At 44.8% G+C, this 26,171-nt stretch overlaps 2 protein-coding genes across 7 annotated transcripts in view; both read right to left on the minus strand.

The window, feature by feature from the left end:
• The window catches only part of Frrs1l (ferric chelate reductase 1 like), a 32,414-nt gene extending 14,418 nt beyond the window's left edge, over positions 1 to 17,996 (minus strand). The window contains exons 1-3 of the mRNA XM_021628053.2: positions 17,622 to 17,996; positions 4,047 to 4,131; positions 1,026 to 1,164 (exon numbers count right to left, since the gene is read on the minus strand). Coding sequence (XP_021483728.1) covers positions 1,026 to 1,164; positions 4,047 to 4,131; positions 17,622 to 17,859 — 462 coding nt within the window. The 5' untranslated portion in view covers positions 17,860 to 17,996. The remainder of the gene's footprint in view (positions 1 to 1,025; positions 1,165 to 4,046; positions 4,132 to 17,621) is intronic.
• Positions 17,997 to 19,461: 1,465 nt separating this feature from the next.
• Epb41l4b (erythrocyte membrane protein band 4.1 like 4B) overlaps positions 19,462 to 26,171 on the minus strand; it is a 152,902-nt gene continuing 146,192 nt past the window's right edge. For all 6 annotated transcript variants that reach the window (XM_060379944.1, XM_060379943.1, XM_021628125.2 and 3 more), the window contains one exon: positions 19,462 to 23,287. In XM_060379944.1, the coding sequence (XP_060235927.1) occupies positions 23,218 to 23,287 (70 nt within the window). In that variant the 3' untranslated portion in view covers positions 19,462 to 23,217. The remainder of the gene's footprint in view (positions 23,288 to 26,171) is intronic.

Raw genomic sequence — 26,171 nt, forward strand, 5'->3', positions numbered from 1 at the left:
CTGAGACTCTTTCCACGTAGACTATGTCAGAACTGATTGAGGTAGAGGACACCCAGTTGGTATCCATTGGAGATTTGCCTGATAGGTTCGTGTGTGTGTGTGTGCGTGTGTGCGTGTGTGTGTGCGTGTGTGTGTGTGTGTGTGTGTGTGTGTGCGTGTGTGTAGTAGAGCTGAGAGAAATACCACATACTGGTCACAGAAGTGTTCTGTACTGAGTGTCTAAGTGTAAAGGAAAGACACTCTGACTCTTTCTTTTACAATGGCTCTTTCTCCACTGTTGCCTCTGCTCTGAAGAGAACAGGCCTTGGTAGCTGTCCCCCCCCAGACTGACTAAAGCACACAGGAAATCAAACCCAACCCATGGACTCCAGCCAAGCCCAGCTGAGACCACAGAAATCAAGCTGAACCCCAGCCAAGCCACACTCATGTGAGCAAGAGATACACATCAATTGGCACAAGACATGAAGTTTGCAGCATCATGTGGACAGAGCTGGTCAGTCCGTGTAGCACAAGACACCCTGTAGTCTAATAACCAGTCTTTCTAATAAAGCTGGCTTGAATTAAAAAAAAAAAAAAAAAAAAAAAAAGATTTACTTGTTTATGTGTGTGTGTATGTGCATGCATGCAGGAGCCCAAAGGGCATCAGATTGCCTAGAGCAGGAGTTACAGTTGTGAGCCACTTGATGTGGGTGCTGGGAACTGAACTCTGGTCCTCTGCAGGAGCAGTCTGTGCTCTTACCTGCTGAGCCTTTCTCTGGCCTCTTATTTCTGCTGTTGCTGTTTTGTTGTTGGTGATGGCGGTGGTGGTTTTTCAGGGCTCCATCTATCTCTGCCCCTCAAGTGCTGGCATTAAAGACCTTCGACACAACCATCCTGCACCTCTTAATCTTTTTTCAACTTGCAATTAGAGAGCCGTGACTAACACTATGCTTCTACCTCCTTGATTAATCCATTTGCTTCCAAACTCCAAAGAAGAACAACAAAGCTAAGAGGCAAAGCGGCCTCTGTCGTGGTTCACGCCTTACCATCTTTTTATCTGAAGAGAATCCAACTGCGACCCAACCATCCGTGTCTGCGCTCAGCTCGAACTCCACGTCGGCGCCTATCATCCGGTAGCTAAGGAAGTAGTCACAGGTGTCTGCATTGCAGCCTGGCTTGCCGTACCTGGAGGATTCGCCAAAAGAGGCATTACTGCTTCTGTATAATTCAGACACAGAAGGGAGAGTACCAGTACGCAGCAGCACCCCAAAGACACCGAGCAACGCTCTGAACGACAGCTGCTGCTTCCCGAGACCTCAGAGACACCGATCCCTCAGCAGGGACCACAGGTAGGATCTGCTCCGCTCTACATGCAAACTCAAGTCCAGAGAAGGAAAGGAGCTCAACCAGGTGGCAAAGTGAAGTCATTGCCTGCAGCGAGCTTTGAACTGGGTCTGTTCAAGTCAAAAATGTATCAAGTTTTCCCTAATTAAGATATATACCAACTATTTTTCTTCATAGCTTTTCACAGTTAAAATGTCACAGGTTTAGAAATAAAAACAGAAATTCTGAGATTCACGGCATTTGTGTGATGAAAAAATGGTGTGGCTTTTCTGAAAGGACTGTTCTGCGGTGGGTGCGTCTGTTGCGTCTCACTGTACCAGCAGGAGGAGCATTGAGCACATCCTTATCACTGACAGAGTGATGGCCCAGCTCCTGCAATTTAATCTCCCGGTCTGCTGCAAAAGCCACACCTGTAGAATGAATCACTCGAAAACCTCATCTGCTATCTGCTGGACACAAGTACGTGATTTATTTATAAATTGTACTTGGTGTTAATATAATCCCAAAGCCAGACCCTAAAATATAGCAGTGTGGGGTCGTTGTCTAGATGGTAAGATTATGCACACATGCATCTCTTTAAAGGGCACCCCTAAGAAGAAAACAAAAATCTCAGATTTCCTACAGAGGAGCAAGTGAGATGGCTTCGTTGACAAGAACACCTACCACCAAGCTTGGTGACCCGGGTTTGCTCCCTGAAACTCACATGTTAGAAGAAAAGACTCAATAACTGAAATTTAAAAAATTTAAAAAAGCAGAAAAAACTCCAGCAAGTTGTCTTCTGACCTGCACACGCGTGCCATGGCATAAGTTTACACGATTACATGTGGGTATGTACATATGTACACACATACAGGCACACACACAAAATAAATTAAAAATGTCACAAAAACCCTTACAAATGACTAATGGATCCATTAGCAATTGGAAACCCTAGTTAAGGAACACCGGATTCCACCACTGTCAGAACGACACACAATGTTGCCGTGGGGTGTATTCACTGGTAATACACATGACCCTAGGCATAAGAGGGGAAACAGGAAAGGAAGGGGAGGGAGGGGAAGAAAAAGAAAAGAGAAGGGAAGGAAGCTGTATCAACGGATGAAAGGATAAAAGGATAAATGGCAGGTGTCTGCAAGAACAAGACCCAGGGTGCTAAGGCTCGGATGAGGAAGGAGGCTCATCTGTTAGCAGGGATTCCCCAAGTAACAAGAAAGAGATGAATGGGAAGGCGACCTGGAACTGGGGTAAAACATGGGAAAGGACGAAGGAGGGGAAAAAGAGCAGAGAATAGTTTGAAAGATAAGCCACTCTAAGCAGGAAGGCTATTAAAATTTCTTCTCAATCACCACTACTATTAAATAAACACTGCTGACCATTTTGCCCAATGGTAATAGTATTCGAATTTTTAAAAAGGTCTTCGAAAAAGCCTTGTAAGCCAACAAAGTTCAAGACCTTTGTTTTTACTTGCCTCCTTAAACCTGGAGCCCTGAACAATGAGCAGCATCAGCACATCAGTGCCATCCTCGTCAAAACCTCTATTTGGGAAGTTTGTACACTATTGTTTTCTACCGAGCTCATTATCATTCATTCGCTCTTATTTTCTCCCTCACTGTCCCCATCTCTCCCTCCCTGCATCTATCTTCTTTTCTCTGATACCAGGTCTTTTCACCAAGTACTTGAGGTTGGCCTCAACTTAGGAGCTTCTTGCTTCAGCCACCTGTGTGCTGGGGTTACAGGTAGGCACCATGATCAGGAGCCCATTGTGCTGTGATGGAATGTTATCAATAATCACGTAGGGACGCAGACTAATAAGCTGCAATAATCTGTGCTTACCATCATGCAGAATCCGCAAGTCATGGCTATTTATGTGTAGAAGTGGGAATGCAGGTCAGTTGGTAGAACGTTTACCTAACTAGGCACACAGCTATGACCAGAACTTGGGAAAAGCATGAGAAATTGAAATTCAAGGTTAACCTTGCTGGCCTAACAAGTTCAAGGCCAGCCTGAGCTGTAGGAGAACCTGCCTGTCCTGGTTATGTATCTGTCAGCTTGGTATAGCCAGAGTCATCGGGGCTGGAAGAGAAACCTCAGTTGAGAAAAATGCCTCCATCAGACTGCCTACAAGCGAGTCAGTAGGGCATTTTCTTGATTAATGACTGGTGTGAGAGGGCCCAGCTCACTCTGGGTAGCATCAACATTGGCCAGCTATCCTGGGAAGTATAAGAAAGCTGAGTGAGCCATGAGAGCAAGCCAGTGAGCAGCAATCTTTCCTAGTTTCTGCTTCACTTCCTGCCTCCAGGTTCCTGCCTTGCTCTGAGTTCCTCTGGCTTCTCTCAGAGGTGGACTCTGTTATAAACCTTTCTGGTTTATATCTTTATCTACATCTTTATCACAGCAACAGAAAGTGAATAGGACACACACTGTCTTTAAAAAATAAAATGCTCAAACTGAACACTAGCCAAGCATGGTAGTGCATATTTGCAATGACAGCATTATGGAGAATTTAGTGAGATTACCCGGAATTCAAGGCCAGCCAGACCCTGTATCAACAAGCAAACAAAATTGCCAAGCTCTGGATTTTTTTAATTTGAGCTCTCCATAACCTTGCTGAAATTCCAAAGGAGGACAGACGCATGTGCCCACATAGCAATGAATGTTGGTTCAAATACAATCTTGCGAGGTCATTTCTGAGCCTTAATGATCAGACTCGCAGATTTACCTACCTGAAGCATCCCTTAGTTCTTCCGCAGTCTTCCACCTTGATTTTGGCAAATGGGTCCACAGGAGGAGCAGTGGGGAAAGGGTAGCCTGTGAAGCGTAAATAAATAATGGTCAGAAAAGTCCAGTAACAATCTTTACAACGAGAATTCTAGAAAATGCACTGCCTATTTCTATCATCATTTGCTAGCAATGTTTAGGAACTTAACAAAGTTCTTGGATGAAGTAGGAATATCCCCTTCATGAGTAGGACCTTGAGTAGGGAGCTCATTCTACAAACTATTGACTCACCACTGTTCCTCTAGGAGTTAGAAAAATCTCAACTTTAAAACAGTACCCACATTCAGGAAGAAAGATGACAAAGGCCCAGCTTTTCACTTGATAGTAGGATGATTCCACTTATATATAAAACGATGTTTCCATTCCATCTTTCTGGACTGCCACGTACCTATATGCTTACCTTACCACACATGGTTTCTAGCATTGTCCATCTGAGATTAAAACGTGTTTAAGCAACTGGAGAGTAAGGTGGCAGAGGCCTCCGGTTGATGAGGAAAATCATTTTCACTGAGGGTGTTTGCTCCGTGTATGCAGGAGCCATACATGCCTCGTCCTGTGTTCTCTGCCCAGCATGAGGCTTAGCAGTGGACACTGAGTAACTGACAGTCAAATGATGAAATGCAAGTGTCCACAGCTATACCCAGGCACTGTAAAGCATGTCTTTTTTGTTTGTAGTGCTCCTCTTCAGTGAGGTTTTGTTTACTTTTGTTAGCTTTATACTTTCCACAAATGACTCCGTGCTATGCCTCCCCGGCACACGTCTACCCGTCTCTGCCACGCCAGAGCTTGAGCACTGGATCAAACACTGCCCTCTTTTTGTCACCCCTAAGTAACTGGGTCAAATGCTTTATTCTAGTCTTACCCTATTTTGTACTAAAACCTACATTATTTTCACTACTATAAGCCACATCCTGCTTTTAACAGGCTTTTTATTTCTTTAATTTATTTTTTTTATTGAGCAGCTTTTCAATGCTACAGTTTATATTAAGTATCTTCATTTGTGTCCTTGCTCTTATTTGTCACTGAAGTTCCCGAGGCATTTTTTTTTTTCCTCCAGAATATTTATCCAGAAAGGCAATGACTATTTCCTTATAGGCTTATTTCCTTATTAGGCTTCTCGTAGTGACATTTCTTCAGTCTTCTGACTCAAGTTCTGCACCTTCTTCCTTTGATTTCTCTGTGTGTCCCTGCTTGTGTGCGCATTCACATGAGTATTGTGTGTGTGCTTGTGTAGTATTAAACTCAGAACCTCACAAAAACTGGGGGAAAAAAATCTATCACTGAGCACCACCCGCCAGAGTCCCTCTTCCACTTTTCAATCATAGAATCCTTAGTTATTCCCAGCATCTAGAATAACATTGGCTTATGATAGATTTTTCAGTTCAATAAATAGCAGTTGTCATTATCATCCCTGGATCATTTTTTAAGAAGTTTTATTTATTTATTGTGTATGCAACGTTGTGCCTGCATGTGCACCTACACACCAGAAGAGGGCGCCAGATCTCATTCTAGATTATAATAATATGATCAATAATTAATTATTGCTTTGTAAGCTGTCCAAAACACACAGACAATTGGGACTTTATCCCTCGTTCCTGGAAAAGACACTCTAGAAGAGCAGTTCTCCACCTGTGGGTCACAACTCCTTTAGGGGTTGAACAACCCTTTTACAGCGGTCACTTAGGACCATCAGAAAACAGATACTTCTATCACAGTTCATAGCAGTCGCAAAATTACAGTGATGAGGTAGCAGTGGAAATAGTTTGATAGTTGGGGGTCCTTACAACACGAGGAATAATCGAAGGGCATTCGGAAGGTTGAGAGCCACTGCTTGAGAGAGATGCGTCTTTACTCATCACCGCCCCTCCTCCCAAACCCCTAGAGAACGCCTGGGTTTGTGCGAGGAGCTAAGATGCAGAGAAATACCTTTGCTTAACCGCCCTCCCAGATTAGGACGAGTACATTGCTTCCTGCGGTGGCTTGAATTTGAATGTCCCCACGGGTTGTTATCTTTGAACACTTGGTCCGTGCTGGCGGCACTGTTTTGGTGGCTATCCTTCCAGGAGGTGAGGTCTAGCTGGCAGAAGGAGGTCACCAGGAACAGGCCTTGGAAGAGCCCTCCCTGCTCTCTGTGTCTGCTGTGATGTGACCGGCCTCTGTGACTTGGTACGGACGCCGTGAGTTGAGCTGCCCACCATGTACTCCACCAAGGTAGGTTGAAACCACGACGATAACAAGTCTTCAGGCCTGAAGCTGTTTCTGGTAGATACAGCGAAGACAGCGTACTCCGATTGCGGAGGCATAAATGGCTTCACCTGTTCCCTGTGGTTTTTTTTCTAGGAGGTTTTCATTTTGTCACCCAGGAGAAGCATGGCCAGGCTGCCTCTCTACGCAAAGCTTGAGCAGATCGTTACTCCAGACAAAGCTGGTTTGCGGTCCCCTGGGTACCATCCGATTGACTGCCCCAGTTTCTCCACGTCCCAGCTCCACATGATATCATTATTATTTTAATTTGGATTTCCCTAAGCACCGATAGACACAAATGTCTCTTCATAGCTGTATTAAGCGCTGGGGTTCACTCTTCTGTGATGTCGATTTCTGTAACCTTTGTTTCCTTAACTTTTTCATAGAAGATTGTATATATTTCATAAGATTGTTGGTTTTTAGACTTTTTTTAGACATTGATTTTGATGAGGCTCAGCTAAGAATCTCTCTGCTTTTGGTTTGTGCTTTTCGGGGTCTGGCAGGATCATTTTGTACGGCATCCGCCTGAGACAGTTGGCTCACTTCTACTTAGCGTTGCGGTAGTAGTCCAGAAAGAGCTTTGACCCACTGGGAATTTACTCATAATCTTATGGGAGGTGAGAAATCAATGGTATTTTTCTACTTATATTGATTTGTTTGGGTTTCTTTTTGCTTTGTTTTTTAAGACAGGAGTCTCACTGTGAGTCCTTGGCTGACCTGAAACTCCCTCTGCAGGCAGACCCAAACGAGCCCGGAACTCACAGCGATCCCCTCCCCCCCCCCCCTCTGCCTCTGCTCTACTTAAGTTGAATTAATTTTTTTTTCTCAACATAATTTTTGAAACAACTCATGCTTTCTCTAGTAATTTATGATAACTCCTTTCCAATTCGTCAGTTCTTTTATGAGCCTGGGTCTATTTCTAGATTTTTCTGTTTTGGTTTGTAAGCTAGGGCCGTGTTATTTTAATTACTCAGCTTTCAAATGTGTCTTAATTACCCAGCAAGACAAAACTATCCCACCAATCCGTGAGACTCTTCCATGCAAAGTATAGATGTCATGTGTGAAGTTCCCTTAAAGAATTGTACTGGACTGCTGTCTGGGATTGTCTTAAATTTGAGATGAATTGTGAGTAGATGGCAAATTGGTATATTTATAAAAATCAGATTATTCTTTCCAAGATCATGGTTTATCTGTTTATTCACATACTTTATACCCTTTAATAGTTCATTTTTTCACTACATAGATAAAATCGACACTGTAGAGTTCTGTTGCCATTTTAAACTGTATCTTTTTGTGTTTTTCACACTCTCTGGCTCACTGTTTCTGTTGAGGAAGAGTTATGGTTGCTAAGCTACTTTAATTTTCTAAAAGCTTTCCTAAACCACCCAACTAAGTAACAAAAACAACAGAGGCCATGTAAGGTATCATCCTCTGTACGTGAAATGTCCACAGGAGACGATTATAGAGACCAAAGGCTTCATGGTTGCCAAGCGCTGAGACAGGGGAAACAGGAAATGCCTGTGTGGTATTGGCTCTGGGGAAATATGGCTTCTTTTCAGGATGACCAAAGTGTTCTAACCATGACTCTGGGAATAGCTGCATAAATCCTGTGAACATACTTTAGAACCATGTTATAGCATGCTGTAAAGAAGTGCCTGAACACATACCTGCCCCCATCCTCCTGTGGAGGTCAGAGGACAACTTCTGGGAGTCAGTTTTTAGGATCAAACTCAGGGTCTCAAGCTTGGTGGCAGGTGCCTTTACCTGCTGTGCCAGCCCTAGTGGCAATATTTTGACATACAACATTTTGATAGTTCAATAGAAGGCTATCATAATTACCTTTATGATTTCCTTTAGCTCTTTGGTCAGTTTGTTAATTGATATTTTCCCCTACAATCCTCTCTGTCTCTATCTCTGTCTCTCTGTCTCCCTTGGTTTTTAGGGCTGGGGAATCAGATGGAGAGTCTTGAATATGGCAGTTGAACACTCTGCCACTGAACAACATTCCCAGTAACTCCTCCCATGCTTTCCCTAACTTCAGATTTTGTCTTACTGTAATCAGAAGACATCTGTACATATGAGGCAGACTCTTTGTAACTCAGTGACTTGCTATAATCTAATTCATGACAAATTTTAGAGGATCTTCCTACGGTGTTGTGAGTATATACCCATTTGGATAATGTTATTATTTATATAAGTCAAGCAATATGTAACTTTTATTTTTAAATTTTGATTTTTAATGCTAAGGGTAGTGTACAGATTTTGAATGATACATTGTTTTGATATTTATTTATCTACATATTTAATTTATTCACCAATATCTATTATTAATATGCTTATAATATATAATTAATATAATCATAGGTTACTGCTCCATATATTTGGAAACGTGATGATGTGTTATTATAGATATATGTATATACATATGTAATACACAAAAATATGTATAGTAGTTATTTTTGCAGCCCTGAGTAATGAGCCCAGAGCCTCACTCATGCTGAGGAAGTGGTCTACCACTGATCCACATCCTCAGCCCTGGACGCTTATGTGTCAGGTCCCTGATTTATTGTCTCTTTAATCGGTGTGTGACATTATTTGTCCTTCCTGTTCCATCTCCAATTAGATCCTGTCAGATTTTGTCATTACCTAAATTCCCTTAAAACTGATCTTTGCCTAAAACTCCACTTTGTTTTTTGCTTCTTCCAATGTATTTGTACAATCAGTATATGTTTATGTGCATAATCAAAATTCAGCTGAAATGTCTCTTTCCTATCGAGTCTGTCTGGCACATGAACAGAGTTACATTGTTACATCAAATGAGTTTGTGTTATTTTATCTGTCTCTGTCCTGTGAATTATGTTCAGGGCACTGGGGAGATGGCTCAGTGAGTAAAGGTGTTTTTGTATAACCTGAATTTGGTGCTCATAACCCATGTAAAAGTGGAAGGAGAGAAAAGGACTCTATAGATTGTCCTCTGACCTCCACCCATGCACCATGGCAACCATGTGCACACCCTCTACACCCACATCATGCAAACACACATTATTAATTTTAAAAATTAACCTTTTTATCTAAGGGTTAATATAAGGGTGTTCTGTCCAAATGCATGTCTATATACCATGTGCATGCAACGCCCATGGAGGCAAGAATTGGGCATTGGATTGCCTAGGTCTGGAGTTACAGATAGTTGTGGGCCACCATGTAGGTACTGAGAATTGAACCCAGGTCTTCTGGAGGAGCAGCCAGGGGCCTGAGCCATCCCTCCAGCAACACACATTTTTAAAGTTTAAAAATGTCTATATAGAGTGAGCGCTGTCTCTCTCTTGAGTATTTGGTAGAGCTGAGCTCACAGCTTTCTTAGTTGGAAGATTTATTTTTGGGTGACTGGATTTCTTCCTTCTTTTTTTTTTTTCTTATGTGGTATGGTGTTGTGTGTGTGTGTGTAACAACTGTACATGGGGAGGTCAGAGGCTGACCTCAGGTGTCTTCCTGGATTGTCTCCACTGTCTGTAGTGAGGCAGGCTCTCTCATTGCACCCAGTCCAGACAACCAACTTGCTCCAGGGATTCCCTGCCTTCCCCTCCCACAGGCTAGGCAAGCACTTTACCTACTGAGCCACAAACCCACTACTACCCCTGCCCCACCCAGCCCATGTGACTCAGTTTCTTTTATTCAGGTTTTCTAATTCTTTAGTTAGTTTTTTTTTTTTTGTGTTTTGTTTTTTTCTTTCTTTGCTTGGATAAGGTCTTGATATGAATCCCAGTCTGACTTCAAATTTGCAAACCTCCTGCCTCAGCTTCCCAAGTAATAGAGAAGCCAGATTCTTATTAATTGGCTTTATCTGCTCCCACTGTTATTGAACTGTGACCCACCATACAACTCACCATCTTAAAGTGTACAGATCAGTGCTTTTCCACCTCCACAAGGTCATGCAGCCCTCATGTCCACATTTCCAAATGGTGCAAAATCCTAGAAATGTCCACCAAGAAGCCAGTGCCGGTCAGCAGGCACACCGTGGTCCCCTCTGCATGGCCCCGGCATCCTTTAATTTATGTTCTGCTTCTAGGGATTTGCCTATTCTGTACACTTCCTGTCTGTGGTATCATGTGGCCTTTGGTGTCCATTTTCTTTCATTTAGCAAAAGGTTTTCAAGTTTCATCTGCCATGCAACATACATTAAAACTTTATTCCTCTTTATGACAGAATCCACCCTGTGGTATGGACAGACCATGTGTTCATCTGCTCATCAGTTGGTAGGCATTTGGGTTGTTCCTACTTTGGAACTATTGTGAATCATGCAGCTGTTCAGAAGGGTTTTTTTGTGGTTATACCTTCAATTCCCTTAGAATACAATTGCCATATTATATGGTAACTCTACGTTTTACTTTTCGAGGTGCTGCGGAGTCATTTTCCAAAGAGCTGTAGCTGTAACATTTTACATGCTCATTAACAGTGAGCAACAGTTCCAGTTTCTCCACTTGCTATTTTCCAAACAAGCAAACAAACCAAAACCTCTTCTTACAGAATTTTCATGTACTTCTTTCACCTTCCCTGATTTCTGTCTCCTTGTGTATCCTGACCTGCCTTCCTCAGTCTTGAGATATATAGGTTGAACCACCCAGATATAGCTCACTTGCTTCTTTTAGTTAGCCACGTCCATTTCCTCATTTACATAACTTTTCTGTTTAGCTTATTCTTTTGCCCCCACTTCCTATTCTGATACTAATTTTCTCCAAAATAAAAACCTAAGTGAGGAGTTGGGGAAAGGGCCCTGTGAGTAAAGTGCTTGCCACCCATGCCTGAGGCTCTGAGTTTGATCCCCAGCATCCATGTTATAAACCTGGTGTGGCGGTGTATGCTTGTAATCCCAGCCTTGAGAAGATGTGGACAGGAAGATGCCTGTAGCTTGCTGGCCAGCCAGCTTGCCTGACTGATGAGTCCTGTAAAAGGAACTTTAATTCACCTGCTTCAATTGTTGTCTCAGAGCCTTCCTGCCTCTGTCTGCTAACCTAGGCATAGTCCTGGAAGCTTCTAGTCTCTGTACAATCTAACCTAGGCCTAGAATGTTTTCTACCTCTGAGACTTTTTAATAAGCTCACCTTTTGGCTCAAAGCTGGCTGGTTCAGGTCAGCTGTTCTGGCTCAAACTCCTTTCCCAGAAAATTTGTTCAATCTGGCTTCTCTCTTGGCCCCTGAATTGCTCTGCTTGGCCTCAAACTAACTACATCAATCTGCTCTAATCACCTGGCTTCTTCTCATTCTCTGGCTCCTTCAGTCTTCCCTTGTGTCATTTTCTTTCATTCAACCCCTCTCTGTAAAACTCCCCCAATAAAATTGCCTCCTCTCTCCTTCTCCCTCTCTCCGTCTCTCTTTCTCTATCTGCATTGCCCCTAAGTAGCTTCTCTTTCTTCTCTCTTCTCGTGAGAGTTGGGAATATTCTATTTTGTCAAGTCTTTCTCTGATGTATCACTTTTCCTGCCACTCAATTAGACATCACTTTCAAACATGGGTGCTTTCTTTTACAAATTAACTTCACCTTCATTGTTTGGGATTAAAGGTATGTACCACCCTGCCTGGACCTAAACTTTTCTTTATCTGATACTTGCTCTATACCAGGCTGGCCTTGAACTCAGATCTACGTGCCTCTGTCTCCTGAATTAAAGGCAAGTTTGTATTCCAGCCAGATCACATAGACCTAGAAGGTCTTTGGATGTAATCTCTTGCCAGAGCAGCCATGTTCTGAATTAAAATTCCTCTACAGGGTCCCATGTCCCTATGTGAGAAAACCTGTCTTAAAAACCAAGGTGAACAGGCAGCATTGGGGCTACAGTGCAAGGCCCAGGTGCCTTCTCTATGTCTGCAAATTTCTGGCAGGAATCACAGTCACTGAAGTGGACTGCCTGCTTGCCAGGAGCAGATCGAAGCTGCAGCTGCGCTCAAGGAGAGCCTCAGGGAAGCTGCCCAGACAAGCCCCCAGCCCAGTGCCCAAAGCCCCCCGGGGCTCTAGCAGCCAGGGGCCCAGTCAGACCAGCACTCCCACAGATGTCACTGCCATCCACCTGTAGCTTGGGACAGGCCCCCTCAGGTGGCTGCTGAGCAGAGGAGGGGCCACTGCCACCATCTCCCTGCCTGTAGGAACAATCCACGCTGTGTCTGAAGCCTGAGGGGGTCTCTTCTTCCCCTCACAAAGCCCAAGGGACCAGGTCCTACCTATCCCCACAGTATGCACTAAGGGGCTGGCTGGCCAGTCAGCTCCTCTTCCTTCCCACTTGACCAGCTTGGCTGTTTGGGGCCATGCTGGTCAAAGAAATTCAAAACAGGTAAAAAACCATGCACCAGCATTCCTTTTTGAGTCCCTCCTCTGTCTGAGGCTCCAGTCTTCTCAGTTGCCAAAACACCCCAGTACCTTCCAAAGGTGTTGTCCCTCCTAGGGTCATTGCATTTAGTTTCAGGTTCTTCAAGCATCCTGACAGACATGCATGAAGGGCCAAGCTAGATGGCTGCTGTGTAACCCCATACTCCCAGCTGCTCTTAGAGGGAACAGACTAGGCCTTGGTCAGAAGAGCAAGAACCCACAAATTGTTGCTTTGCTTCCTGCTTGGCTTCTGTGATTGAGGGATCTTGAGGGGTGCTGATAGTCATTTTAATTTATGGGTTGAATACAACTGTAAGAGGGTACAGTGAGGCCTGTACCCCACAAGTGGTGGTAACCCTGGTGGTTGCTCTTTCCCTCCCTTCTGCTAGCGCTTTGTGGCCCAGGAGCTGCCTAAGCCTGGGATGGGGTCATGCCTTCCTCTCCTTAGCCCTCCACCTCATTTTCCAGCAGAGAGGGTTTGAGTGGGGATGGGTGCTGCGGAGGTAACTGAGCTTTCTGGAGAGAGGGCAGGCCCCATGGACACAGGCCTTTCCTCAGGCCACAAGGTTTGGGCTGCTGGCCCATCTCTATCATGCTGCCTTAATAAAGATTTCAGAATAAAAAACAAAAAAACCAAAAAAAAAAAAAAAAACAAGGCGAGGCTAGGAAGGTGGTTCAGCAAGTAAAAACAATTGTCTTAGAAACTAGTTACAGAAACATTTTTCTTCTTCTAATTTCTAATTTATCCTTTCTGCCTGTCAGATAATTCTATAAGAAGTTGGCTTTATCACTCATTTGTTTTTATTTTTTGTTTGTTTGTTTTTGGTTTTCTGAGAAGGTGTTTCTCTGTATAGTAGCCCTGGTTGTCCTGGACTCATTTTGTAGACTAGGCTGGCCTCGAACTCACAGAGATCTGCCTGCCTCTGTCTCCTGAGTGTTATTTTTATTTATTTACTTCTTATTTGTTTTTGCAGTGTTGGAGGCTGAACCCACAGCCACTCACACGCTAACTAGCTCACTGTCACTGAGCACCGCTGCTGGTCACTCTCAGTTGTCCGAGCTTCTATGGCTTCATCTGTGGTTCCGTTCTCATCTAATCTGTGGACTGTGAGTCCTTTTTCTGCAATCCCTTGAGCCCATTTTGCCATACTCTACTGAGTGGTTAATGGCTTTTGCTTTGCTATTTATTGCTTCTAATTACCTGGTTGGATCAGAGCCTTCAGGTATTCATTTAGCCCTCCATTCTGTGATGTTTGAGTCACAGAATGGCTGGTTATACCATTCAGCTTCGTCTCAAGAATTACAGCATCATATCACTGCGAAAACCCTCATCTCAAGTGCCTTCATAAAAATCCTCGCTCCTACCTGTTGAAGGCCATTTCCTAGCACTTGTCCACATGAACCCTACACTCAAGCAAGCTTGATGCCTTGCACCACCTACTCCAGAGTCAACCCACAGATCCAACAGTTCCCTGCTACTTTCCAGCTGTGTGAATTTTAGCCAAAAAAAAAAAAAAGAGGAGGAGGAAGAAGGAGCCAGTTCCCTTAATTCTTAAAGTATGGGAGAAAACAGTATCTAATTCACAGGAACTGCACAGATGGAAATTAATGTCAGCAAAGCACTTTAAAAAGTTGTCTGGCATGCATTGGGGACTTAGTAGGCTGGGGAGACTCCACCAGTGAAGGGCCTGTGAGGACTTGAGCTCTGTCCCTAGAACTCACATGAACAATCTGAGCTTGTTGGTGATATGTGTTTGTAATTCCAGTGCAAAGAAGACAGATACAGTCAGATTCCCTGAGCTCTCTGGGATGATAAGCTCCAGGCCAGTGAGAGGCCTGGTCTCAAAAAAAAAAAAAAGAAAAAGAAAAAGAAAGAGAGAAATGAAGGAAGGAAGGAAGGAAGGAAGGAGAGGTAGATAGTGTCTGAGAAACAATACCCAAGATTGTCTTATAGCCTCCTCATATGTGAATAAGAGCACACACACAGACACAAATAAACAAAGAAAACTTTGAAGATAGCTCCAATAACTGTTCTTGGAAGGCTATGTTTACAGAGGACACAGGAAGAACCACACATGCATTGGTGGCTTAAAGAACCTCCAGACTCAGAGGGATACGCTACATATTTACATACTGACTGACACGGGAAGGACACGGGCTGGGGAAAGATGGCCTACCATGCTTCTGTCCTCTCTGCGTTTTACCCTGCTCTTCCCTACAACAGGAAAAACTGGTCTTGAGCTCAGTGGTGAGCTGCTCATTGATTCGAATGTTTTGCAAATAGTCATATCATTATGCTTTAAAGATAAGCAGCCACATATGGTTCTTTCCCTTATTAGTCAAAGGGAAGGCAGCTACTGCCATCCTCAGACACATGATCCTCTATCCTGGCCAGCTGACGGGGAGACGCTAACAGAAGGCTTCGCTTAAGGTCTAACACTAAGGCAGCACGCCATTTCTTGTTCTTTTTTCCCCTCAAAGAACCCCCAGAATAGAGTAGTTACCTATGATCCAATGTTTTATGTCCTCTTGTTGTTGGCAACATACGTGTTCTGGGATGAAAACCTGCTTGCCAGAGTGACTGTAAAGTTTTTGTAGGTACCTACTGTCCACCTGACGTTGGTCTTCATAAAGCCAGATTACACAATCGGCAGTTCATTCTCTCCATGTATGAAAACGGACCTAGAGAGTCTGGCCTGTTCTTCATAAGTTCAGTGAGAATATATGTGCTCACATGCTACCTCTAAGTCATTTGGAAGTATAGGCTGGTTATGTATAAAATAAATATGCACTATTTGCTTTTTCAGAAAAATATGCTTAGCAATGCTTACCTTTCCCCAGAGTGATAGATTCTGTTTAGCTTGTTGTTTTCCCACCATTTGCTCCTTCTTCCTGGGTTCAGGGCTGCCTGGCCTCCCTTGCAGCTAGGTCGTTACTTGATTACACTTGTAATTGCCACAGACTATGAGAAGAGGTGATTTACACAAGCAGCCAAAAAGATAATTACTTATTTGAAACTTCTTTTTCTCAGAGTGTGGGAAGCTCAATCAGTAAGGCTGTTCAGACTTTTAGTCTGAACATTCAAATTCCAAACTTCTCTTTTTCTTTCCTGTGTGCACGTGTGTGTGTGTGTGTGTGTGTGTGTGTGTGTGCGTGCGCGTGCATGTGATGTGGATGGGCATATGCCACACATGACATATGCATGTGGAGATCAGAGGACAACTTCAGGTGTCAGTTCTGTACTTTCACCTAGAGATGGTGCTCTTGTTGCTGCTGCTGGCCCGCAAGTTTCCAGTGATTCTATGGACCCTATTTCCCATCTTTCCACAGCAGCACTGGATTACCTGAGCTACTGCACCTAGCTTGGGTTCTGACGCTCTGAACTCAGGTACCTCACATTTGTGTGGCAAGTGCTTTACCCGCTGAGCCATCTCTCCAGCACCCTTCTCCCCCATCTTGAACAAAGACATACAAACCACCAATCTTCTATTACATAGATGAAGACAAGGTCTTAACAGGTAGTAGAGCAACAAGATGGAAGGAACATGGGTCCCTGAGTGACAATTTGGAATAGAGTTGCCCCACCAGTCCCTGAACAGCCAGACTCTAGGTCACTAAATGTGTGTGTTTGTGTGTGTGTGTGGGGGGGGTGTTGAGCAGTTTCTATTTAATAAATATACTTCCCCAATCCATTCTCTCCACCTTCTTAATATAATAATTACGTTTGAAGTGGATATACTGTGGCTTCTTTAGCTGAAAGGTCATCCTTCCCAGACTTTTTTACAGCTGCGTGTGACCACATGACTAAGGAACTAGAATTGTTAGTTATCTGAGTAGTGTCGTTAAGAAGCAGGCAGTCAGCATTTTCTCTCCACTTTGTCTTTCTTGCCATCTGGAATAGGAAGCTAATGAGCAGGGTTCTAGCAGCTACTTGGGATCACTAAATTACAAGCTAAGAATTACGCAGGAGCAGAAGATCTGTCCCCGGGGTCCCTAAGACCAGAGACTATTTCATGACAGTTCTGGATTGTAGGCTTCTATATTTCCTTACATGAAAGAGAAAATTCTGTTTTACCGAAGATATTAACAATTGTATGTGGCACCTAGCTGCAACTCATCCTAATTAAAAGAGATACCCAGGAACAGATATCCTCATTTCAACCCCCCCCCCCGGCTGGATTCTTGGCTCCTCTTCGCAGAAGTAAAAGAAAATCACTCCTTCCCCCAAGCTTCGGAAGTAAGAGACCAGTTTCCATCCCTTTTACCAGAATGGGTTTGCCTTTTGTGCTCTTTGAACCGGCTCCGCAGGGAAGCTGGCTAGGAAAGCCCAGTCTCTGGGCCCAGATGGCCCCAACAGTGGTGGCGACACTGGGAGACTGGGAGTATGGTGGCAGTAGATGTGGCTTGGACTGGGGAGGGAGCTGCGATCCAGCTCTGGCGCCCGCGCAGTGAGACCAAGGGAAAGGTGGAGCACCGGCACCCGCAAATTCAGGTCAACACAACCGACCAGGAGGGAACTGGGCAACTTGGTCTCTTTAAGTTGGGTTTTCGGCTTCCCGCCTGCTGCACTGGACTCCGGTACCCCAGTCCAGATGGCGCCTCCTCCATGGCAGGAGGATGGAGGAGGCCAGACGCCGAGAACTAGGGAAGTATAAGCTTAGCACCTCTTGTCCACAGCCTCACAGGACTTCAGTCCGAGTCTCTCGGCCCTAGTCTCCCGGCCCTAGTCTCCCCACGTGTAAGGAGGGGAGCAGATGCTGACAGCTCCTACAGACTTCTCTCCTACAGGCAGGGGCTGAGCACCAGGCTCCCCAGCCTTAGCATCAGCTGTGCACATCTGCCTCCCTGACACCCTTGCGGACCCCTCCGGCACCCCTAGGTCTCTTGCCCCCCAGGTCGCCCTCATCATCCGGTAGCCTCACCCTCCTCCGACAGGTAGCGCAGGTCGTAGAACTCCCCCGCAAAGGTGCCGTAGGAGGAGTCGTGGCGCGGCACTGCCTCGTCGGCGCCCGTGTCCCCTCGCGCGCGTCCCCGGGGTCCTCGGCCCCCCGGGCCGGCGCCGTCATCCGCGGGGCTGGCCTCGCAGGCAGCGATCCCCGCCAGCAGCAGCCGCAGCAGCAACGGTGCCCAGGCCGGGCGCTGCCGGGGCGGCCCCGCCATCGCTACGCACGGATCCTGCAGCCAGGCCGCTCCGGCCGCAGCGGGGGCGCCGCGGGCGCGGGCCGGGACCCAGCCGCCGCTAGCACGCGCCGCGCAGCCGCGGAGCGCCCGCACCCGCCGCCTCCCTTGCCTCGCTCTGCGCATCCTCGCTCCAGCCCCGCAGCCTGCCCCCGTCCTCTCAGCATCACCCCCTCCTCGCTCGACGCTCCTCTCCTCCCATTCTCCCCACTGCCCAGCCATCCTCCAGATCTGACCGTCCTGGTCCCCGGGTTCTCGGTGTGGCCTGCTGACCTACAGCCCCAGCACTGCCTGGGAGCTTACTAGTGTCTCTTCAGGCCCGACTCCGGACACACAGAGCAGGATTTGCTCTCTTACTCAAATCCCCAACATCCAGTTTCCACACCTTATTAGAATGACTGTCCCCAACATTTTGCTTCTGCAACTTTTCGTCCAGAGGGAAAAAAACAAAAAACAAAAAACTTACTACACTCACACATTTCTCTAGACCATCACGGAAGGAGGATGAAATCACAAAGTACCACTGTAGAGATAGCCAAGCAGAGGTCAGAGTCAGTGAGGAAAGTGTAACTGAGACCTTGGCAAACGCCACAAACTCTGGAGCCCTTCAAACTAGGCTAACCCTTTTTCCAAGGGCAAAGAGCGCAGACATCAAGCAACCCAACCATGCCTGATAAGTATGCCGAATTCTCCGTATCTTTACATCTGTTTGCGTCACTTACGCTTTGCATTACTTGCCTGGCCGTCATTTCCTCAGTTAATACACACAGATCCCAGGCTTGTATTCAGATGACCCTTGTTGGGCTGGTGACAAGTTGCGTGTGAACACTTCTGATTCTTTTTTTTTTTTTTTTTTTTTAATTAATGCATAGAGTAAGGAAATTGCTAACTGAGGCAGAATGGAAGACTGCCTGGGTCATCAGCAATGACCAGGGGTCAATAATTCCCGTGATGCAATGCATAGTAAATAAGATCATGCAGGGAAGGATTTGTAGGGTTCCATGTCACCGGTTTCGTAACATTGCACAGAACTATGAAATATGGAGGCACCAGTAATTTCAGCTTTTTCTGGCCCAGTGGCTAGGAGACAGGGGGCTGCCATTGGAAGGAGATATGCCCTGGGAAATCCAAAGGCCAGCTGTCCACTATTGGATATAACTGACAGGTCAGCTTGTTCAACTAGAACTTAAACACGTTAATCCTGTCAGGGTCTGTCCCTGAACGTGAAGCTTACCTCATCTATGCAAGCTGGCCAGTGAGCTTGGGGTCCTCCTGTCTTCCCAGCACTGGTGTTCTAGACAATGCGGCCGTGTTTTTTATGTGGGCACCAGGATTTGAACTCAGGTCCTCATGTTTGAGTAATCTCCTGAGCCCAGAGCTTGTTGAAACTGCCTGACTAGTGAGGCCCTGGGATCCACCTTCCTCTACTCTCCACCCCAACCCTGGGGTAACAGACAGATTCTGCTGTGCCAGGCTTTTATATCGGTGCCTGGGGTTCAAACGTCATGTTCATGCAGCAAATCCACCCTCCACTAACCCACCTCCCAGATACTGTTAGCCACCATTAAATGGATAAGCACTTGATTTCCTTTTCATGTTTAAAAGACAGACAACCTTTATTTCTCTTCTCATCAAAATAATTTCTCAAAAGGACCTTTTTTTCTGTTATAAAAACATTCCCAAATTAGTGTTGCTATTCAGTATCCGACCAGGAACAGATGTGCCCTGCCTCTGACTGCCTGGTGCATGTCATTTTTCACTTTGGATTTCATAAGACATAAAAGCTGTGATCTTGGAAGTCCATCAGAAAGTTAAACATAGAGTTGCCATATGATCTGGCAATTCCAAGAGAACTCAAAACATATGTTCACACAAAACACTTGTGCATGAATGTTCATAAAATTATCATTCATAATAGACCAAAAGCAAGAGCAACCCAGATAGCTATTACGTGAATAAACATATAAACAAAGCATGGTAACTCCATATACTCAATTATTCAGTCACAAAGACAGAATGAAGTTCTGATACATGCTATAACATAGATGAACCTTGAAAACATGGCTAAGTGAAAGAAGCTGATCACAAAAGTCCACATATGGTATGATTCCAGATAGATGAAGTGTCCAGAATAAACAAATTCATAAACAGAAACCCACAGACCAGGGCAGGGAATAGTGGTTGCCAGGGGAGGGGCAGAGTCAGAGTGAGAATCAGATTATGATATTTGCCCAGCATTATGGATATGCCTAAAGACACTGAGGTGTACACTTTAAAATCATTCAAATGGTGGATTTTATTCAAGGACTTCAAAGGTCTGTGATCTTTGAAATGGTGAATGATAACAATGTTGTCAGAATCTTCCTGTGCTCTTTGGGAAATAAAATTCTGGATACATCCTGGTGGGAATTTCTGAATGCTAAGTGACTTCCTTTTTCACAGCTGAAGATCTGTGTTCCCTACAACCCATCAACTCTGTGGATGGAGGGCTTCCGTACCTCTGCAGTAACATGCCATGTCTTCCTAACTTCCTAACTGTGGCAGGCCACAGTCGGAGCCTCAGTTCTGGAGTGATTATGTTAGGAGACTCTTCCCAACCCCCTTTTGAATCCACAGTGGACGTTTGTTGTGTTTTGTTCTAGTGCTGTTGTTTGGATCTTAAGGTAATAGTTGTGCAACCCCTTGTAGTTACTGTGTGTTCACCCAGGGCAACTTTGCCAACGCAGGCATCGATGCCAAGCACCCACCATACATTTAAGTAGGCAAAAGATGGTGGCCTTCACAGCAATTCATTCCTCTGAGTCTCACTGGCTGGGGAGAACTGCCAACAACACTGGGTTTCATATACAAGAACAGCTAACACGTTTGTGCTCGGACTTGCAGTGATGCCAACCTGTTGAGGCAGCTGTGAACCCAGGGGGAAGTGGCAGACAACGCAGGAGGCTGTGAGTCTCCTGAAAACAGCAGCCAAAACCTCCATGTGCCCCTCCTTGGAAGCAGAACAAACCATACACATGGAATATACCTGCGTCCTGACCTCCCTGGAAACCTTCCACCATATTCTGGAGGTTTCCATCAGAGAGCTAGGTGGGGAGGAGTGCTCACCTCAGAAAGCAGCTCAGAAGAGGAAGCAGCTGCTGGATTGGCAGGAGGTGACAACCCCAGGTTCTGTAGGAACGTAGGTGTGAGTCACATGCACATGATAAAAAACAGCCAAAGCTATTTTACTAGTACATGTAGGGGCTGTGTGGGTGAAAAGTACCCACCCAAAACTACACTTGTCCCAAGGCAGCTCTCCCAAGAGAGCAGACAACATGAAGAGCTTTCGATGAGAAGAGGGTCATAGCCTATATAAGGCCACAGCAAGCCCTACACATGTTGATAGCTCCTGGCGACATCTTTTGTAGCATACCAAGGTACAGGAGGGGCTGATGTGTGTACTAGCCACCAGGATTCATCAGAAAAAGGCTGAGGACCCTCCAGGATACTCTATGCACTAAGGCAGGGAAATGTGCCATACATCTTAGAAAGATTTCCCTCAAAAAATATTAAAATCGTAAAGAGTCAGTACTTAAAGGGTTACTCCTTGGTTATCTGAATACCTGTTTACATACCTCGTTTGCATCAAAGCTAGTCAATGAGGCAATTTTTATAGTCATTAGTATCAAATTATTGGCACCATTCTGTTGTAAGGATAGGGAGAGAGCAAACTCTATAATACAACATAAAAATACAGTTCTGATACAAAGGTATGAGATCAGTTCCATTGAACAAGCAGTCATAAGAAACAGATGTAGACAGTTTACACACAAGGAAACACAGCCAGTAACTCATCACCTGGAAAAGTGTTCAGCCTTGCTAGCAGTTCATCAAATAAGACAGCTTTTCAAGAATAACTATACACATCTATTAAGCTAGCAAAAAATAAATTAGAATAGCAAAACTGGCAAAGCTATTGGTAAATATAAATGCTTATACATTGCTGGTGGCATTGTAAATTGTAGAGGGGATTCAAGCATTCATAGGAAGGGAAGTTTAAATGAGATGACCTTTAAGGTCCTTCCAATCCAAAGATTGGATCTTTCTAGAAAGCGATCTGGCAATACAAAACAAGAGCTATAAAATACTTCATGCTCTCTGACCTTGTAATCCCTCTTTGGAGATATTCTGAAGGGAATAATCCAAGAGAAGGATTATATATATATATATATTTATTTATTTATATATTTTTACAAAGACATTCATAGCAGCACTATTTATAAATGTGAAAATTTGCATATAACTCAAATGTCTGAAGGGGGAGAAGTGAGGTGAGCTGCGTCATGTGGCTATAAAGATACTTGGATTAGTGAACGTATCTCTCTGAGAAGGAGATTGTTAGGTGGAGAAATACAACAAAAGGATGTCAGTGCTGAGCACAGCTATGTAAAAATAAAGTCTGTCAATGAGAAGAAGGAGGAAGGTGACAGAGCTAGCTGTGGGCAGGGTTCCTTAATTCCTGTAAAGTTTTTCAAATGCCTAATAAAAATTTAAAAATCCATTTCTTGAAACTATATAAAAAGGGGGGTTAAGTTTCTTCTGGGCCAGGTTCTATCAACATGGTTAGAGTGGATGAAATTTAGAAATAATTTATCTTTATGGAAAAGCCAAATGAGTCTTCCTGATACTGAATCATCTTGACCCTGTAAAGATTTTAGACAAGGTAAGTTATAATTTCCTGCATGGGGCTCAAAGATAAATTCCACTTATCCCTGGTAATATTATATCCAACAAGTTCACACATTCAATTGTATCTCAGGTCTAGCTGAAGTATTTTCAGTTATGTAATATGTAACTTTTTTTCCATTCATCTATTCACATCTGAATAAAAATAAATAATTTTATAAGTCTGTGTATTTATCAGTGTAAATGGGAAACAAAACAGCAGTAAAGAATATTCTCTCATAAAAATGACCCATTTAACAAACAGCCAAAGCTCGGTGCAAGTTTCAATCATAAAAAAGTCACATAGTTGAGAGTGTAAGCGGAGGATTCTGTGCTGCGTTAGCCCCTGGGGTTAGGAACAAATACACACAGGTACCTCTCAACAGGAATCCCTTTCTTCTAGAAACTTCCTACCAAACCCTGTCTCCACTGCACTGAACAGTAGAAAAACCTCTCATGCTCAGGAGACATAAATTAACTTTTCCGAAGTCAAGCCGGAAGCTGGCTTCCGCTAACCCTGGAGACCTGGGCGAATAGAGCACACATCTGTATGTCGTGCCGCAACGAGCACGCCGAGCCCGAGGAAAGGAAGTGGACGAAGGCACCATGCCATCTCCAGGCAGCAAGGGCGGAGTTTCACAGTTCGGTCATCAATAATCTTTTCATCATCTTCTCTCTTTCCAGTTCCTGCCGGAGCGTCTCTGCACTGAGAAACAGCGAGGGAAGGAGGTAAGATGAAGACTGACTATCTGCAGGTGTGGACAGAATCTAACCGCCATCTGGCAGGTGCTAAACTTTCCTTCTTAGGCCCTGTGGGGATGCCCTGCATTGGTAAGCATTATAGTGAGCCTAAACTGTCTGGCTACTGAGGGGTTCCCCCACCCTCACCCCAGGGGGCATTCCTTGCCGGATGCAGTTGACGTCATTCATCTCTACCCTCTCACACTTGAGTGTGGGGATCTGCTTAGGGAAAGCCTCTTGAATGAATGGGAAGGCTCCTGGGACTAGATTTCTTCCTTTAAAAACTTTTCAATTTAGTTGGGCATGGCGGTGCCTGCCTTTAATCCTAGTTCTTGAGAAGCAGAGACAAGTGAGTCTCTGTGAGCTTGAGGCCAGCCTGGTATGGTGAAATCCAGGACAGCCAGGGACTCTCTACACAGAAAGAGCTCGTTTCAAAAAAAATAAAATTATTAATTATTATTATTGTATGTGTATAAGTATGAGCACATACATGCACACAGACACATGTCTGCCACTGTGCACATACGGAGGTCAGAGGTCAACTTTCAGGACTTCTCTCCTACTGAGGCATTGAACTCAAGTCATCAGGCTTTCTTGCAAGTACTTCTATCTGAGGGTGGGAGGTGTTGGATTTCTTTCGATTGTGCTTTAAGTTTGTTTTATATGTTTTTTTTCCCCAAGACTGTAAGACAGTAAATATCCAAAGTAACGTTTTAACAAAGGGTATGCTATGTTTGATGAATAAAATAAAGGGAATGGGAAAGATGGATGGGGAAAGGGAGACTGCGTGCATTAAAAACTGGCTGCTCTGGGGGGCTGCTTTTGGCTTTTTGGTCACCAGGTCAGTTGAACGCTTTATTGTGGTGGCTTCAATGAGAGTGTCCTCAGAGGCTCAAATACTTGAACACTGGCTCCCAGTTGCTGGTACTCTTTGGGGAGGTTTAGGAAGTACAGCTTTGCTGGAGGAAGTGTGTCACCATTACTGGGGACAAGCTTTTCAAGACATAGTCTCACCCTACTGCCAATTCATTTTGTCTCTCTGCTTTTTGTTCACAAAAAGACAAAGGTGTGAGTGAGCTCTCAGCTTCCTGCCCCTGCTGCCATGCCAGGAGCTTGCTACCATGCCTTTGCCCTGCTGTGATGGACAGTCATTCCTGTGGAACCGTGAGTTCTTCCCTAAGTTGCCTTTAGTTGTGGGGTTTTACTACAGTAACTGAAAAGTAAGTGGACCTTGTTTGTACTGTTTAAATAAATGTACATATAAAGGCAGTTGTATAAAGGTAGTGTGTGTGTGTGTGTGTGTGTGTGTTTGTTTGTGTGTGTGTGTTAGCATTATAGTGAGCCTAAACTGTGTGGCTACTGAGGGGTTCCCCCCACCCTCACCCCAGGGGGCATTCCTTGAAGGACGCAGTTGATGTCATTCATCTCTACCATCTCGCAGTTGAGTGTGGGGATCTGCTCAGTGAACGCCTCTTGAATGAATGAATGTCCTGTGTGTGTGCACTCGTGCTTTTTGTTTGGTTGGAACCCAGGGCCTCATGCCATTTAGACAAATGTTCTACAACTGAGACACATCCCAGCCCTGGTATGTCGTCTATTCATCTACCTCTTTAAAATGATGGATATCTCTCCCTCTCCCTATTTCTCTTGCTCTTGCTTTTAAGAGCATCACCTAGGCTAGTCTCGAACTTGTGGCCACAGGCAATTCTCCCAGTTCTGACTCCCAAGTAGCCAGAATTACAGGTGTATACCACTGCAAGGAACCTGCAAGACGTGTGTACATGTGTATGTGTATTAAAGATTTAGTTTTATTTTGTGTGTATGTATGCCAAGTAGATGCAGATGTCCAAGGAGGCCAGCAGAGGGCAGCAGACCCTCCAGAGCTGGAGTTAGAGGTGGTTGTGAACCACCTATGGTGAGGGCTGAGACCAGAGCTCAGGCTGTCTGGACGAACAGCAAGCACTCTTAAGTGCTGAACCATCCCTCCAGCCACGAAATGTATATTTTTAAAGGCACTGAGTAACTTTACTAATCTCACGCAGGATAGAAGTCAATTTTTGCCATGGCCAACAAGGCCCCACACGATCTGGGCCTAATATGCAGTTTTAGTAGGCTGCTGCTATCATCTACCCTGTGTCTCACTGAGCCAAACCCTAAATGAACTTTCTAGCTTCACTAGCTCTTTGTTGTTTAACGGTTTAACTTTGGAGGCCCCACAGCTGAGCAACAATTATTACTGTCTCCCTACCTTGGCTGTGGATAACTTGTCTGACAAGTAGGCTGTGGTGATGGTGGTAGCTGAAGCTTACCTTTCAAGGATAAGAGGACCCGTTTCGAGCTGGGGGTGGGGATGTACAGTGTTTGTCTTATAAACACAGTGACATGAATCCTATCCCCAAGTAAAAATGCCAGCTATGGCACACAGCACTGGGGAGAAGGAGACAGAGGACCCCTGAAGCTCACTGGCCAGCCAGTCTACCCTAGTTATTAGTGAGGACCAGGCCAATGAGAGACCTTGTCTTAAGAGAGAGGCACAAAGTTCCTGAGGATGATCCTCAAGGGTCATCCTCAATACACATCCCCAATACACCTACACACACACACACACACACACACACACACACACACACACACACACACAGATACACCTTAAAAGGTCTCTTAGTGAAGATATTGACTTTGCTTGGCACTGAAGAAGGCTGATGGGAACTGGCATAGGTTAAAAGGCATGCTATCTGAATCCTTTGCTGCCTTATCTTTGGGACCGGAGTCTGCTCACTGATCATTTAAGAAGTGTGTTGTCTAGAGCTATAATAGAGGCTTGACATGACCTAGATTTGCCTAGTCTC

Source organism: Meriones unguiculatus, chromosome 3 (assembly GCF_030254825.1).
Source record: "Meriones unguiculatus strain TT.TT164.6M chromosome 3, Bangor_MerUng_6.1, whole genome shotgun sequence".
In the NCBI taxonomy this organism is placed as follows: Eukaryota; Metazoa; Chordata; class Mammalia; order Rodentia; family Muridae; genus Meriones; species Meriones unguiculatus.